Below are 14,577 nucleotides of genomic sequence, written 5' to 3'. Positions count from 1 at the left end.
CCATGTTGGTGTGCTGCACCCATCAACTCGTCAGCACCCATCAACTCGTCGTTTGCATCAGGTATAATAAAGAAAGCAGAAACACCAAATATGGAGAACACCCAGCGCTTTCCTCTAGGGGAAACCCGCTTATTCAGAGGCTTTCGGGTTCCCTCTGAAGCCACTTTGCAGAATTCGAGCTGGGAAGCCGGACGCCCCGGGCCCAGGAGAACTCAGAGGAGGCGATGCGCAGCCCAGAGCCGGGTGCTCCGCAGCCCGCCCCAGCTCTCGGCCAGATCCCACCCCAGCAGCTCCGCGGACCGGAATCCAGGACCCCCGAGCCAAGCGCCTCCGGCTCCCAACAGGGGCCCAGCGCGCGCCCCGCCGGCGGCCTCAGTTTCCCCTCTGCAGAACGGGCGGGGGGCCCGGGCGGTGCGCCCCGGGTCGCGGCGGGCGCGCAGGGCGGCCGGAAGGGGTGTGATGGGGGGCGGGCCCCGCGCCGCCCCGCCCCGGGGAGGGAGTCCCGGGCGCAGCATCCTGGCGCGGGCCGGGGCCGCCGCCGCCACTGCCGTCGGGGAAGGTCCCAGAGCGGACATGGCCTCGCGCGGCGCCAGCCCGGGCCCGAGCCCCCCGAGCCCCGCTTTGTAGCCCCCCACGGAGAGGCGGCCTCGACGGTGCCGACGGCGCAGACGGCCGGGCGGAGGCATGGAGGCGGCGCACCTGCTCCCGGCCGCCGACGTGCTGCGCCACTTCTCGGTGACAGCCGAGGGCGGCCTGAGCGCGGCGCAGGTGACCGGCGCGCGGGAGCGCTACGGCCCCAACGGTGAGCGCGCGGGCCGGGCCGGGGAGCGGGGGCCGCGCGCGCCGCAGTCTCAGTTTCCCCTCCTGCCTCCCCACCCGGCTCTGGGCGGGCAGGAAGCGAGGGCTCCGGAAGCCTCTTCGGATGCTCCTGGGGCACCCGGTGGGGCTGCGCGGCCACCTTCGCGGGCGCGGGGACTGGGGGCTGGGGGCTGGGGTCGGGTTCCAGCTGGGGAGACCGGACGCCTGGCACCCTCTGCGCGGTCCTCCCGGACTTCCCACCTCCACCCCGGCCCCGTCCACCCTGGAAGCGTTATTCCACCCCATCCTGGACCGTATTCCACCCCCCACGCCGCGCCTCTCCGCCGGTATCGTGCAGGTGCAGCGCTGACACCGGCGGGCGAGGGACGGCCGGAGACTCAGGCTCGGCCTCCCAGCTGGCCCCAGGGTCTCCCCTGAGGGCTCCAGAAACGCCCAAGAAGGTGCCGCTTATCAGCCAGCAGCCTTGGGGCCCCCACCCCCACCCCAGGTCTTCCTCTTTCTGCAACCCGAAGCGGATGTGGCTGGCGGAGTCGGTGGGGGCTTTGAACTGCTGAGGCGGGAGACCCACCTTCCTGGGGTGGCGGAGTCAAGGCCTCAGGGAGCTGCCAGGGAGGCCCTTCCCATCTCTGGGGAGGGAGGGAGGCTTCACGCCCTTGCTGTTCGGGTGGAGGGGTATCATTTCGTCCTCACCTCCTTCAAAGGAGTGTGGGATCCTCGTTTCTGCTAGAAGGCACATTGACTGCCACCGGGTACTGTCCAGATGTGGCCTGGCACCTTGGAGGTCCCATGAGGGTGGAAGATACAGACGTGCCCTCCCCACATCCCTTCCAGGCAGGACCTGCCACCCCCTTGCTCATGCCCTCAGCGCGGGGCAGAATGTGAGGGATCCCAGGAGAAATGCCCTCACCATCTTCAGAGGGTCTGCATCCTCTGGGGACTTGGAGCCTTGCCCTTTTGGGGTTCCCAGCCAGCCAGAGGGGAAGGTATTCTAGCCCTGGGATCCTACTACTCAGGGCTAGCTTGAAAATTAGGAAGAGGTGTCAGAAAAGGACTTTTGGGTTTTGTATTGGTTTATGAAAACCACCTCTTATATAAATATTATCTTTCTGGAGCAGAAATCCTTTTTCAAAAAAATTAGTTGCTATATTTAGTTGAGCTGTGGGAGGAACTGGGGAGATAAATATTATTTAATATCCCCCATTAGTGACTTGGCAGGGAGGTTGTGCTTTGCTGCAGGAGAGCTGGGCAGCATGGCCTGCCTGTGACCCTGCGGTGGGCTAGCGGCGAGGGCCGTGGCAGGCAGGTCTGGGGTCCCACTACCTCTTTTGTGCTACTATAGCCTCCAGCTTGGGAATCCTGATTCCCGAGGGAAACTGGGAGGGAGGGAGCCCCAGCCTTCCCCACCGGTTATTTGGTCGGATGAGATCTTGGGGTGCCCTGGCCACTGCACACCTGTGTGAGCTGATGGGGAAGGCTGTGGGCTTGGCGTGGTATGTAGGTGCACAGAGGGTGGATGTGTGTTGGGCTGTGATGGGAGAAGTTGGGGAGGGGTATTGCTGGGCTCCCCTGGATCCTCTGGGAGTTGATAGTATTAATAATAAAAGCTGATGTTCACTGAGCACTTACTATGTGCCAGGTACTGTTCTCAGCATTTTTCATCTATTATCTCATTTCCTCCCCAAAACAACTCCGTAAGGGAGGAACTGTTGTCATCCCCATTTTATACAGGAGGAAACGGAGGCACCCAGAGGTTAAACCACTTGCCCGAGGTCACACAGTAGGTGGTGGAGCTAGCACTGGGTACCTGCGCCTCTCTGGGCCTCAGTTTCTCCACCTGTACAAGAGAGTCACAAGTTCTGCAGGCTCCGGAACTCTGGTGTCGGCGCCTATGCTAGGAGTTTGGGTCCACTGGTGCAGCTTTTTCAGCTTTGCCTCCAGCCTCCGTGGGTCCCTAGAGGGCTCTTCTCTCAGATCACTGATTGGGACTGGGGGACATTCCAGGGCTGTAGAAGTCATTAGGTGAGCAGAGGGAAGCCAGCTGTTCCTTCCTGCCACATGCTTGCCGTGGCTTGAGGAGGAAGCGCAGATGTCCTAGCACAGCCGCTGGAGTGGGGCTGATGAGGCTTTGAACGCTACCCCTGCCCCTTCATAGCTGTGCAATGCTGGACCAGCCTCTTTGCCTCTCTGTGCCTCCGTTTCTTCTCCATACGTGAGGCTACCATAGAACCCATCTCCCAGGGTTGTTTGTGAGTCTTTACTGAGGTCACAGACACCAAGTCATCCTTCCTTGTCGCAGAAGAGGCTGGGGCGGGCTCTTGGCCACCAGCTGCGTGGCAGGGTGGGTCAGGCCTGTGGGTAGAAGGGACATCCCAGAGACGTGTGTTCTCCCCACCCCAGGAGGCTGTGCACCTGCAAGGTCGTTAGTGTGGAAACCACAAGGAAGTCATTTGCTTAAGTCCTGAAGCTTGCAAATTCTGCTGGGGGAGGGAGGAAGGGAGGCAGGGGCTGGGGATCCCACCCCACCTTCCACCCTCCCCGTTCACTGCAGACAGATGCTTCAGAGCTGGGAAGCCTCAGCAGCACAGCCAGTGAGCATGCTAGCCAGGAACCCCCTCCACTCACACATAAAACAGCATCTGCCCCAAGTCCCAACAGGGAGTGAGTGGGGAGGCTCCTGGCCCCAGCACCTCCTGTGAGCCCACCTTTGTAGGTGCCAGAGGTACCCAGAGTTCAGCTTCCTTGGGGGGCTTTTTCTTTTACGTCTTTTTTATTTTTTGAATAAAAATGTGCACAGTGCCAGCTTCAAGGTACAAAAGGTACACAGCAAAGTCTCCGACTCTTCCCAGCCACCCATTCCCAGTCCTCCCAGTTTCTTGTGTCTTCTTCCCAAGACAGTCCGTGCATACACACATCTGGAGCTGTGACCTTGTGATCTTTTCCCACACGGAAGCAGGAGGAGGAGAAGTGCTCTTTGTCCCTGCTTTGACCTTGACAGTCATTCTTGGAGCCGGTGCCAGGAAGGGCACGGTGGGGCTTCCTGGTGGCTGCGTGGGATTTCGGCGTGTGGCTTTTCTCTGAATTCTGGTGGACGCTTGTGGTGTTGGCAGCCTCTGTTATGACGCGCAGTATCGCAAGGAGTATTCTTGTTGCCACATCATGTCACGCACTTGTGAATATCACTGAAGGACGCATTCCTGGGGGTGCAACTGTGGGGTCTAAGTGGGTGTATATTTTCAGGGTCGTCAGCTGTCACTAAAGAGTTGGTTCTCTGTGCGGTTGTGCCGAGTGACCGGCTCGTTCTCCGCTGCCTCGCCAGTGCAGGGGAGGACCAGACGGTTTGATCTGTGCCAGTCTGGGGGAAGAGTCCTCTCGTAGGTTTGCTTGGCCTCTTTCTGTTTAAAGTCACGTTGGGTGTCTTTTTGTATGGTAAGGAACCACCAGATGGGCTGGGCTGCCCATCTCCTCTGCTGGACTGGAGCCAAGGCAAGAGACCTGGCTCTGTTGGGCATGTCCTGCCTGTAGCTAAACTTCCTGGAGACCCCAGTGACATGGGAGTTGGGCAGATCCCAGGAGGTGTCCTGGGGTGGTCTCTGTTCAAGGGAACTGGCGAGCCGGGCAGAAGCCTGCCTTCCTGGGCCACACGCGGCCCATCTGCATGAGCGCCTTGGCCCCAGGGCTGCCAGGTGGGACAGGTGGTCCAGATTTAGACTCCTGCCAGCGGCTTCTTGGCTCTGGCCTTATTTGCTGCCCTCAAATAAGTTCCAGGCCCTAGTTGGCGCTGAAACTCGGGCAACCCATATGCGTAGCCCAAGGAAACCAGGCCAAGAGGAACGGAGTGTGTCGGGAGGAGGTAGCCATCCATCCGAGTGGCCCTGCTTGCTGGGTGGCCTTGGGCAGACCTGCCCCTTCCTGGACCTGCTGCTCCTCAGGACAGCATGGCTGGGACCCTGAGATCCCATAAGGGCCATGCAGGATCTGAGAGGGTGTGGTTTGCCTGCAGCCCTTTGGAAGCTCAACGTCTTTCATGCTTCACCCTAGTTTTCACTCCCACTGGCCTCTGCTGGGCAGCCGGAGCCCCCCAGGAGCAGCATCAGGCCTGCCCAGCTGGGCCCCCTCACCCTCTTGCACCCTAAGGCAGGGCCTGTTTTTTCCCACAACACAGTCGGGCGAAGAGATGTTGGGCAAACCTTCATCTCCAGCTCCGGACAAGCCAGGGGTGCTGCCGGCCCCTCTGCAGAGCGGAGAGCTGCTTCCCAAGGCCCCGCAGCGGCCCCCGCAGAGCAAGGTCAGGTGTCCACTCCAGGTGGACCCCGGAGACACAGGCAGGGCCAGGTGGGCTGGGCGGGCCCTGCCTCGCCAGGGCCTCTCCCTGACTCTGCAAGTGACGATTTAATTGCTCTGTAAATTTACCTTTGAGGAAGACCTGGTGAGTGCTTGCCTCTCCCGGCTGCAACTGACATTTAGAAGCTGAAATACCAGTTTCCAATGAAGGAAGGAGTAGAAGGGGGATGAGGGGAGCAGGGGGTGTGGAGCCGGGGGGCAGCCCGGGGCATCGCTTGCCCCCCTTCTCCCTGGCTCTGGACTATGGGCGCACACCACGGAGCAACAGAGTAAACAGTGATTGTAAGGACTCAGCATAAACACAGGGATGACTCAGTCCCGCCCCGCCCTGGAAGTGTTCCAGTGTGGCGGGGGGATACTGGCGACTGTTCAGAGAAGGGCACATCGATGAGGTAGGGGAGGGGCTTCTGGGAAAGGGGGTTCAGATGAGGAGATGGGATGCTGCTGTGCCCAGAAGGAATGGCACAAGTAAAATGTGGGAGGAGGAAGGCCGGTGGCTAGCATCTTGGGATCTCAGCACTTTGGGAGGCCGAGGTGGGCGGATCACTTGAGGTCAGGAGTTCGAAACCAGCCTGGTCAACATAGTGAAACCTCATCTCTACTAAAAATAAAAATAAAAAATTAGCCTGGCGTGGTGGCAGGTGCCTGTAATCCCAGCTACTTGGGAGGCCGAGGCAGGAGAATCACTTGAACCCAGGAGGCAGAGGTTGCAGTGAGCCGAGATTGCGCCAGCCTGGCAACAGAATGAGACTCCGTGTGGGAAAAAAAAACAAAAACAACAAAAAAAACCCTATATATATATATAAACCTATATATATATATATAAACCTATATATATATATAAAAAACCTATATATATATATATATATATATATGAGGAGGAGAAGGTTTGGCAAAATGGGGTTATCAACACATCATGCTGGACCCCATAAATGTATACAATTATGATTTGTGAATTACAAATAAACTAAAAAACAGGAGTGGCGATCCTGAGGCTTGGCTAACGGAGGGACAGATGTACATCCGGGATACAGACATGATCCTGGAAGGGCAGGTGGGGGCAGATCCAGGAAGGCCCTGAAGGCCATGCTAAGATTGGTCTTTATTCTGTAGGCCAAAGACAGCCACTGAAGCTGTATGAGCAGGACAGGCAGGTCAGTCATTCGTCACATATGTTTACTGAGTTATGCTCCAGGAGCTGCTCTGGGTGCTGGAGACGCTGCACTTAACAAAATCTTGCTGCCCGGCCGGGCGCGGTGGCTCAAGCCTGTAATCCCACCACTTTGGGAGGCCGAGACGGGTGGATCACGAGGTCAGGAGATGGAGACCATCCTGGCCTACACGGTGAAACCCCGTCTCTACTAAAAAATACAAAAAACTAGCCGGGCGAGGTGGCGGGCACCTGTAGTCCCAACTACTCGGGAGGCTGAGGCAGGAGAATGGCGTAAACCCGGGAGGCGGAGCTTGCAGTGAGCTGAGATCCGGCCACTGCACTCCAGCCCGGGCGACAGAGCGAGACTCCGTCTCAAAAAAAAAAAAAAAAAAAAAATCTTGGTACCCTAGAGCTTATATTCTAGCAAGTGATTATGGCTGGAGCGTATTCACTGTGTGCTCTGCATTCCACGTGCTTCATGCATGCTGTTCAATCTTCCCAGCATCCTTGTGAGGTACTTACCATTATCACCCTCTTTTTGCAGATGGAGAAACAGACACAGGGGATGAGGTAACTGGCCTGTGGCCACAGAAGTATTGTGAGATAGAGCAGGATTTGAACTTGAGCCCTCTGGACCAGATTCCTTGATCTAAGCCACAAAGCTTCTCTGATCACCTCCCTTTTGTCCCAGGACCGCAGGCCTGCATGCGGGGCCTCCGTGAACACAGGCCCTCTCAGCCTGGCAACATGGGCCAGGCAGGGCTCACCGTGGCAGAGGCTCAGAAGAGAATAGTGGCCAGCCCCACTGTGGCTCTCAGAGGGAGTGGCACCCCCCCCCAGTCCTGTCTCTGCCCCCTGCAGCCCAGCGGATGGCCGTGAGAGTGGGCAGAGCCAGGGCACTCTCTCATTTAACAGATGAGACAGCTGGCACTGCGAGAGGCCCAAGGCCGCCATTTCAAGGGGAACTGTCTCAGACCCCAACATGCAGCCTCGGAGAGAGCAAGGAAGGAGCCAGCGTCTTCCAGGAACGCCTGGAGTGGGGCATCTCCCAGCCCTGGGCTCCCTCCATCACCCTGGGGCTCATTCATGCGAGGGGAGAATTGGGTCCTTCAGGGTTGAATTTAGAAGCAGACCAGGCCCGAGCAGGCAGAGCCTCGCAGGCCCCTAAAACCCCATGAGGGAGGCCAGCAGCGCCTTTTGGATAGGAGGATTTGGGCTGTGGTTCTGGGTTCTCTACAGAGGGGCACTCCGACTGGTGGGATGAGGACATCCAGCCCAGCAACCAGGACATGGGACACCAAGGTTTTCAGATGACCTTGGGTGGGTGGTAAAGAGCGTGGAGGAGGGAAGGCAGGACAACCTAAGAATTAGCTCAGGAGGCCCACAGCAGGGCATCGAGAGCCAGACTGCCTGAGCTCAAAACCCTTCCCGGCCTCCCCCGCTGTGTGACAGAGAACTAGTCACTCAACCTCTCTGTTGTGTACTCTGTAAAATGGGTATAACAATGGCATCTTCCTTCCCAGCTTGTTTGAGGATCATGAGAATAAGGCACACAGGGAGTTAGCAGCGCGTCTGGCGCACGCCACCAGCTGCTGCTGCTATGACCTCTGCTAAGCACCTCACGTGCTTAGCTCGGTCCCCAGCGTCTTCCCATTTGTTCTCTGCAGATAATGCGGGAAGGCACCTGGGGCATTGCTTGGCAGGTGCTTGGTAAATGTGGCTGTTAATAGTAATGATGATGACGATCATCACAGCAGGCCTTCAAGGTGGGTGTGCGTACCTCACCTCCCAAATGAGGCTCAAGGCCCCACAAGGAGCCGGCTGTGCTCGGGGCAGGTCAGGCCTCCCTCCTCAGCGGGGTGGGGTGAGAGGGAGCTTTGCGGAGGAAGCCAGGTCTGGGCGGAGGGGTTTATCAGTCAGGTTCAGATTGGTTACTGCAGCCATCGCCTCGGAATCTCGGCACCTTGAAGGACCGGAGGCTCCTTTCTCACGCCTGCTGAGTGCTGGCAGCAGACTGGTCATCGAGGGCTCTGTGCCTTCCTCACTCTGTGACCCCGATCGATGGAGCAGACACCATCTCACAGGCTGCTGGCTGCTGTAGGAGAGTGTCAAAGAGCTCCAACCGCTTGGCTATTTACATTTAAATGCATGAAAATTAAAGTAAAATTTGAAATTAGTCACAGTCCAGGGGCGCACCAGCTGCCTGTGGCTAGTGGCTCCGGTCCTGGCCAGCACAGATGGAGGATACTTCTGCTATCACAGGACATTCTACTGGACAGTGACCTCCTAGAAAGCCCCCCACCAAAAGTCAATGCTCCAACCTGGCAGGAATACACATTCTTCTTCTCAAAAGTCACACGGGGGCCGGGCAGTGCCTTCCTACTATGCCCACAAGGTGGGGAGGACCAGAAATATTTGGGGAACAGCATCATGAGCACCAAAGAGTGGGTCCTGGGTCAGGGTGGGTCAGAGAGCAGAAGGGAGATGACCCAGGTCGACAGGTAGAGAAAGGAGAACTGAGCCAGCTGCTGTGGCTCACACCTGTAATCCCAGCACTTTGGGAGGCCGAGGTGGGTGGATCACCCGAGGTCGGGAGTTTGAGACCAGCCTGGCCAACATGGTGAAACCCCGCCTCTACTGAAAATACAAAAATTAGCTGGGCGTGGTGGCGGGCGCCTGTAATTCCAGCTACCCGGGAGGCTGAGGCAGGAAAATCGCTTGAACCTGGGAGGCGGAGCTTGCAGTGAGCTAAGATCGCGCCACTGCACTCCAGCCTGGGCGACAGAGCAAGACTCTGTCTCAAAAAAAAAAGAGAAAGGAGAACTTTAAGAGACTAGCCGAGGCAGGCAGGAGGCATCATGGGGACCTCTGTGAGGAAGTACAGGGACCGGAGCTGGCACGTGTACCCCACGACACGCTTCCCAACCCCAGGCCTCGCCCTTGCCCAGAACAAAGAAAGGTGAGGGTTACAGGCATCTCCCGGGTAGCACCCGGCACAAGCCTACCCGTGCACACCGTGAGGTTAGCACTGTCCTGATTTGAGGCTGGAGCATGGCTGGGGTGTCCTCTAAAGCACACTACTCCATTGGAGAATTGGCCCAGAAACCAGGCCTGGCCCGCCCCCCGCCTTTCCTGTTCGCCTCAGCTAAATAGATCAGAAGGAAAAAGTCTGTTTGATTTTAATCTCGACGCAGGACACTGGAGATTACATTTTCCACGGAAAATGTCAGCCACTGCCGAAAATAGGACTTTGGAGAAAATGCTAGAAAGTGTATTTTTAGGCTATATATTTTCCTCCTGGATTCCTGCAGTCCAGTGGGCTGCTTGATACTCCCCAGGGTTCAGCTGCCAGGTGCAGACCCTAAAGCTTCCAAACAGGTGGTCCGGGGAGAGGCCTCACATAGGAAAGAAATGCCTGCAGGCCAAAAACAGGTGGACCGACGCGAGGCCCTGTTTCCAGTGTCAGGAAGGAGGAGGTGGAAGAGAGCCAGCCAGGGCCGGGGCCTCAGATTCCGCACGGCTAACGAGCTTCGGGGAGATGCCGCAGATGTCCGGAGACGTCCTATGAGTGGCAAGGGACAAGAGAAGGCAGGGCTCGGTTAGACTGTGGCCTGGGAAGGGGGAGCTTCTCCAAGCCCATCCTCCAGAGCCCGGCTCCCGCCCCTCTCTTCCCCACACAGACCCACTCACTCATTGTGTGGCTTTGCTCAAGCCACGCCTCCACCGTGATCCTTCAAGCCCCGGTCTGTGAAGTGGAGGGGCTGGAACTCTCTGCAGCCTCCCCTTTAGGCTGCAGGAATGATTCAACGACGTCAGGGGCCTGAGGCACCCAGCTCTGCCTGATATGAAAGGTGCTTCGGGAAATGTTGGAGATAAAAATCAGCACCGAGGCTGGGGCGTGGTGGCTCACGCCTGTCATCCCAGCACTTTGGGAGGCCGAGGTGGGCAGATCACAAAGGTAGGAGTTCGAGACCACCTGGCCAACACAGTGAAACCCCGTTTCTACTAAAAATACAAAAATCAGCCGGGAGTGGTGCCGCGTGCCTGTAATCCCAGCTACTCGGGAGGCTGAGGCAGGAGAATTGCTTGAACCTGGGAGGTGGGGGTTGCAGTGAGCCAAGATCGCACCACCGTGCTCCAGCCTAGACGACAGAGCGAGACTCTGTCTCAAAAAAAAAAAAGCACCTGGCCGGGCGCGGTGGCTCAAGCCTGTAATCCCAGCACTCTGGGAGGCCGAGACGGGCGGATCACGAGGTCAGGAGATCAAGACCATCCTGGCTAATACGGTGAAACCCCGTCTCTACTAAAAAAATACAAAAAACTAGCCGGGCGAGGTGGCGGGCGCCTGTAGTCCCAGCTACTCGGGAGGCTGAGGCAGGAGAATGGCGTAAATCCGGGAGGCGGAGCTTGCAGTGAGCTGAGATCCGGCCACTGCACTCCAACCCGGGCGACAGAGCGAGACTCTATCTCAAAAAAAAAAAAAAAAAAAAAAAAAAAAAAGCACCTAAAGTGAGGCGGGTGCTGTTGGAGTTTGGAAATGATGTTCTTCACCATGTTGTGCTGGGGGGTGGGGGAAACTGGGTATGTGGGGTGGGGCTGGGAGGTCTTCACTGAACTCACCTGGAGTGCAGGGCCTGGGGGGACTGCACTGTGGGAGGGATCCTAACTGCGGGGTGCTGGCTGCTACGGTCCTGTCCAGGGGGAGCCCCGCTGTGCGGTGGGGCTCAGCAGGTCGGCCCAGCTGCAGACCTTGTCCAGCTGGTCGCAGGGGAGCAGGGATGTCAGAGGCCTGGTGAGCGGAAGACGCCTGAGCCGGTGTTCTCCGTTTGAGGGAGGGGCTGCCTTGCTGCGGGGGTGGGAGATGCTCAACAGGACTATGCGGCCATCTAAGGAAGGGCTATGCAGGGGAGCCGTGAGAACAGCCCGCTCTCTGTGTGACCTGGGTGGGGGAAGTGTCTCTTTTCTAGGCCTCAGTTTCCCCTCTGTGAAATGGGGCAGGGAGGGGCTGGACCGGAGGGGCTGGAAGGACCCTCTTGGCTCCGATCTCATCCCAAGATGAGCCAAGTCACCCTAGATCTTCCTCAATCTGAGTGGGGGGAGGGTAGAGGGGTGGAAGCATTTGGGTCCAAACCATTTATCCTGTGACCTCAGAGCCCTGGGGGATACATCCAGTCCGTGGTGGGGGTCTGGGCGGGCACAGTGGGCAGGTGCTGCCAGATTCCCCTGAGGCCCCCTGCGTGACCCACTGCTCTTTTGTCTCCTCATGGCTCCCGTGGCTGCCTGGATCCTGCAGAGCTCCCGACTGAGGAAGGTGAGGCTGGCACCGTGATGGACCGCTAGGCCGCGGAACAGCATCCCTGGGTCCTTCACCGTCAGGTCGTGACTTCCCTCTCCCCGCTGAGTGAGGCCTTGCTGAGCTCCCCAGGATCATCCACCTGAGCCTCTCAGGGATCTGGGTCCTCCCTCTTCCGAGTGCAGGGAGAGAATGGGAGGTTTCCGGGGCCATCCTAGCTCCAAGTGGGAAGGGTCAGTGGTGGGGGCCCAGCCTCACGCATGACTCCTGTTCCCAGGGAAGTCCCTGTGGGAGCTGGTGCTGGAACAGTTTGAGGACCTCCTGGTGCGCATCCTGCTGCTGGCCGCCCTTGTCTCCTTTGTAAGTGGGGCCCTGCCTGCCATCCTGTGGGAGTGGGTCACCCTGGAGGGAGAGCCAGGCTGGGCAGTGCTCTGAGGCCCTGGAGCCTGGCCTTGTTCTCCACACCCTGGCCCTGCCCTGCTCAGACTTCAGCTTCCCTTGCCTGAACCCTCATGGCCCCTATATTGGGCCCCCAGTTTCCACCTGACCCCTCTAATCCATCTTATCCTCTGGCTCTCAGCGAGCTCTCCAGCTCACATCCGCCCCCTGCCCCGCCCTGCTGTAGCCTAGGCTGTCTCTCCTTCAGCACTACTGACAGTTTAGACCAGATCATTCTTTGTTGGCGGCGGGGGGGAGCTTCCCACTGTAGGGTGTTTAGCAGCATCCCTGGACCCTACCCACCAGATGCCAGTAGCACCTCCCAGCTGCGACCGTCAAAAATGTCTTTAGACAGCGGGACCTAACATCTCATGACTGAAATCCCAGCACTGTGGGATGCCGAGGCAGTAAAATCACTTGAGCCCGGGAGTTTGAGACCAGCCTGGGCAACATAGGGAGAATCTGTCTCTACAAAACATACAAAAAAATTTAGCCGGGTGTGGTGGTGCAGGCCTATAGTCCCAGCCACTCTGGACGCTGAGGCAGGAGAATCGCTTAGGCCCGGGAGGCCGGAGCTGCAGTGAGCCGTGATCACACCACTGCATTCCAGCCTGTGCAACAGAGCAAGACCCTGTCTCAAAAAAATAAAAATGTCTTCAGACATTGCCAAATGCCCCTGGGGGGCACATTGCCCCTGCCTGAGTGCTGCTACCGGAGCCCCTTTCATGGGTCCTAGTGCCCCCCACAAGGACTCTGGGGTCTGAACCTCCTGCAGCCTCCTCTTGGCTGCTTCTCCTTGCTCTTCCTCCATTCCCAGTGATACTTTGCTGCCTAATGGGTTTTGGATGCATGCATCAGAATCACCTGGGCTTGGCTGGCTGCGGTGGCTCACACCTGTAATCCTAGCACTTTGGGAGGCCGAGGCGGGTGAGCTCAGGAATTCAGCCTGGGCAACATGGTGAAACCCCGTCTCTACTAAAATATAAAAAGATTAGCCAGGCATAGTGGTGGACGCCTATAATCCTATCTACCCAGGAGGCTGAGGCACAAGAATTGCTTGAACCTGGGAAGCAAAGGTTGCGGTAAGCCAAGATCGAGCCACTGCACTCCAGCCTGGGCAACAGAGCAAGACTCTGTCTCAAAAGAATCCGTAGGCTTGCTGACACACAGATGACTGGGCCCCACCCCAGAATTTGTGACTCAGGAGGTCTGGGAGAGGCCCTGAGATCAACATTTCTTACAAGTTCCCAGCCGCTGCCGCTGCTGGTGTGGGGACTACACTGAGATGCTCTGCTCCAGGCAGACAGTAAGGCCTGGGCAGGCACCCGTCCCACTGCCCCACAGCCTTGAAGGTTGGCCTGGGTGGGGTGGTCACTCCTGTGGGGTGGGCATCCTATGCCAAGGCCTTCTCAGAGGAGTGGCCCTCTCCAAGCCAAGGGCTCCCCAGTGCTATCTCCCCAAAGCAGGGGAGCAGACAGGAGATCCGGGGTGCCAAAGAAAAGAAGAGCAGATCTTGGCCAGCAGCAGGGCCTGAGCTCACCAGCTGTGATCTTGCAGGTCCTGGCCTGGTTCGAGGAGGGCGAGGAGACCACAACCGCCTTCGTGGAGCCCCTGGTCATCATGCTGATCCTCGTGGCCAATGCCATTGTGGGCGTGTGGCAGGTGGGAGGCACTGGGGGTGGGACCGGGCCGGGGGTCTCCCAGCCACTAGGAGTGCCCTCCACCTGGTGCTGGCGTCCTGCAGACCCTTCTGCTTCCAGCTCCATCGCAGGCCCCAGGGGAGTGACTCCAAGGGGGCGGCCTGCTGGGGGCAGCAGGGCAGACCGCCTGCCTGCCTTCTGTTCTGCAGGAACGCAACGCCGAGAGTGCCATCGAGGCCCTGAAGGAGTATGAGCCTGAGATGGGCAAGGTGATCCGCTCGGACCGCAAGGGCGTGCAGAGGATCCGTGCCCGGGACATCGTCCCAGGGGACATTGTAGAAGTGGCGGGTATGCCAGGGGGCTCCTCTTTTTATTTTCTTTTCTTTTTATTTTATTTTATTTTTGAAATGGAGTCCTGCCCTGTTGCCCAGACTGGGGTGCAGTGGCGCAATCTCGGTTCACTGCAACCTCCCGCCTCCCAGGTTCAAGCAATCCTCCTGCCTCAGCCTCCCACAGGGGCCTCCTTCTTTTATTATATGGGCCTGGGAGCCCCATCCCTGTCTGTGCCTCCATCATTCGGGCTGTATGCACAGAGGGGGTGGCCGTCAGATCCCTCCAAAGCCCTTTGGCCAAAACCCTGTTGGACAGATGAGACTGTGGGCCAGAGGGACAGGGGTCCACCAGAGCGATCACAGCTCAGCCACTCGACGCCCAGCCCCAGCCTTGGGTCCTGGGAACCCTTCTGGCTTTTCCCAGCTGGTGGTGCCCAAAGCCACTCTCAGCCAAGTCATTCTCCCCGCACAGTGGGGGACAAAGTGCCTGCTGATCTCCGCCTCATCGAGATCAAGTCCACCACGCTGCGAGTGGACCAGTCCATCCTGACGGGTGAGGCC

At 58.3% G+C, this 14,577-nt stretch overlaps 1 protein-coding gene across 31 annotated transcripts in view; it reads left to right on the top strand.

The window, feature by feature from the left end:
- The first annotated feature begins 452 nt into the window (after positions 1–452).
- ATP2A3 (ATPase sarcoplasmic/endoplasmic reticulum Ca2+ transporting 3) overlaps positions 453–14,577 on the top strand; it is a 37,642-nt gene continuing 23,517 nt past the window's right edge. For 8 of the 31 annotated variants that reach the window (XM_077969911.1, XM_001092550.5, XM_077969913.1 and 5 more), the window contains exons 1-6: positions 476–802; positions 11,607–11,624; positions 11,884–11,966; positions 13,602–13,706; positions 13,894–14,032; positions 14,489–14,569. In XM_077969911.1, coding sequence (XP_077826037.1) covers positions 685–802; positions 11,607–11,624; positions 11,884–11,966; positions 13,602–13,706; positions 13,894–14,032; positions 14,489–14,569 — 544 coding nt within the window. In that variant the 5' untranslated portion in view covers positions 476–684. Of the gene's footprint in view, positions 849–11,606; positions 11,625–11,831; positions 11,967–13,601; positions 13,707–13,893; positions 14,033–14,488; positions 14,570–14,577 lie in introns of all 31 variants that reach the window. The other 23 variants (XM_077969932.1, XM_077969930.1, XM_077969924.1 and 20 more) reach the window with 9 other exon arrangements.

Source organism: Macaca mulatta, chromosome 16 (genome assembly GCF_049350105.2).
Source record: "Macaca mulatta isolate MMU2019108-1 chromosome 16, T2T-MMU8v2.0, whole genome shotgun sequence".
NCBI lineage: Eukaryota > Metazoa > Chordata > Mammalia > Primates > Cercopithecidae > Macaca > Macaca mulatta.
Note: the sequence above shows the minus strand (reverse complement) of the source record. Positions and strands in the feature narration are given on the sequence as shown.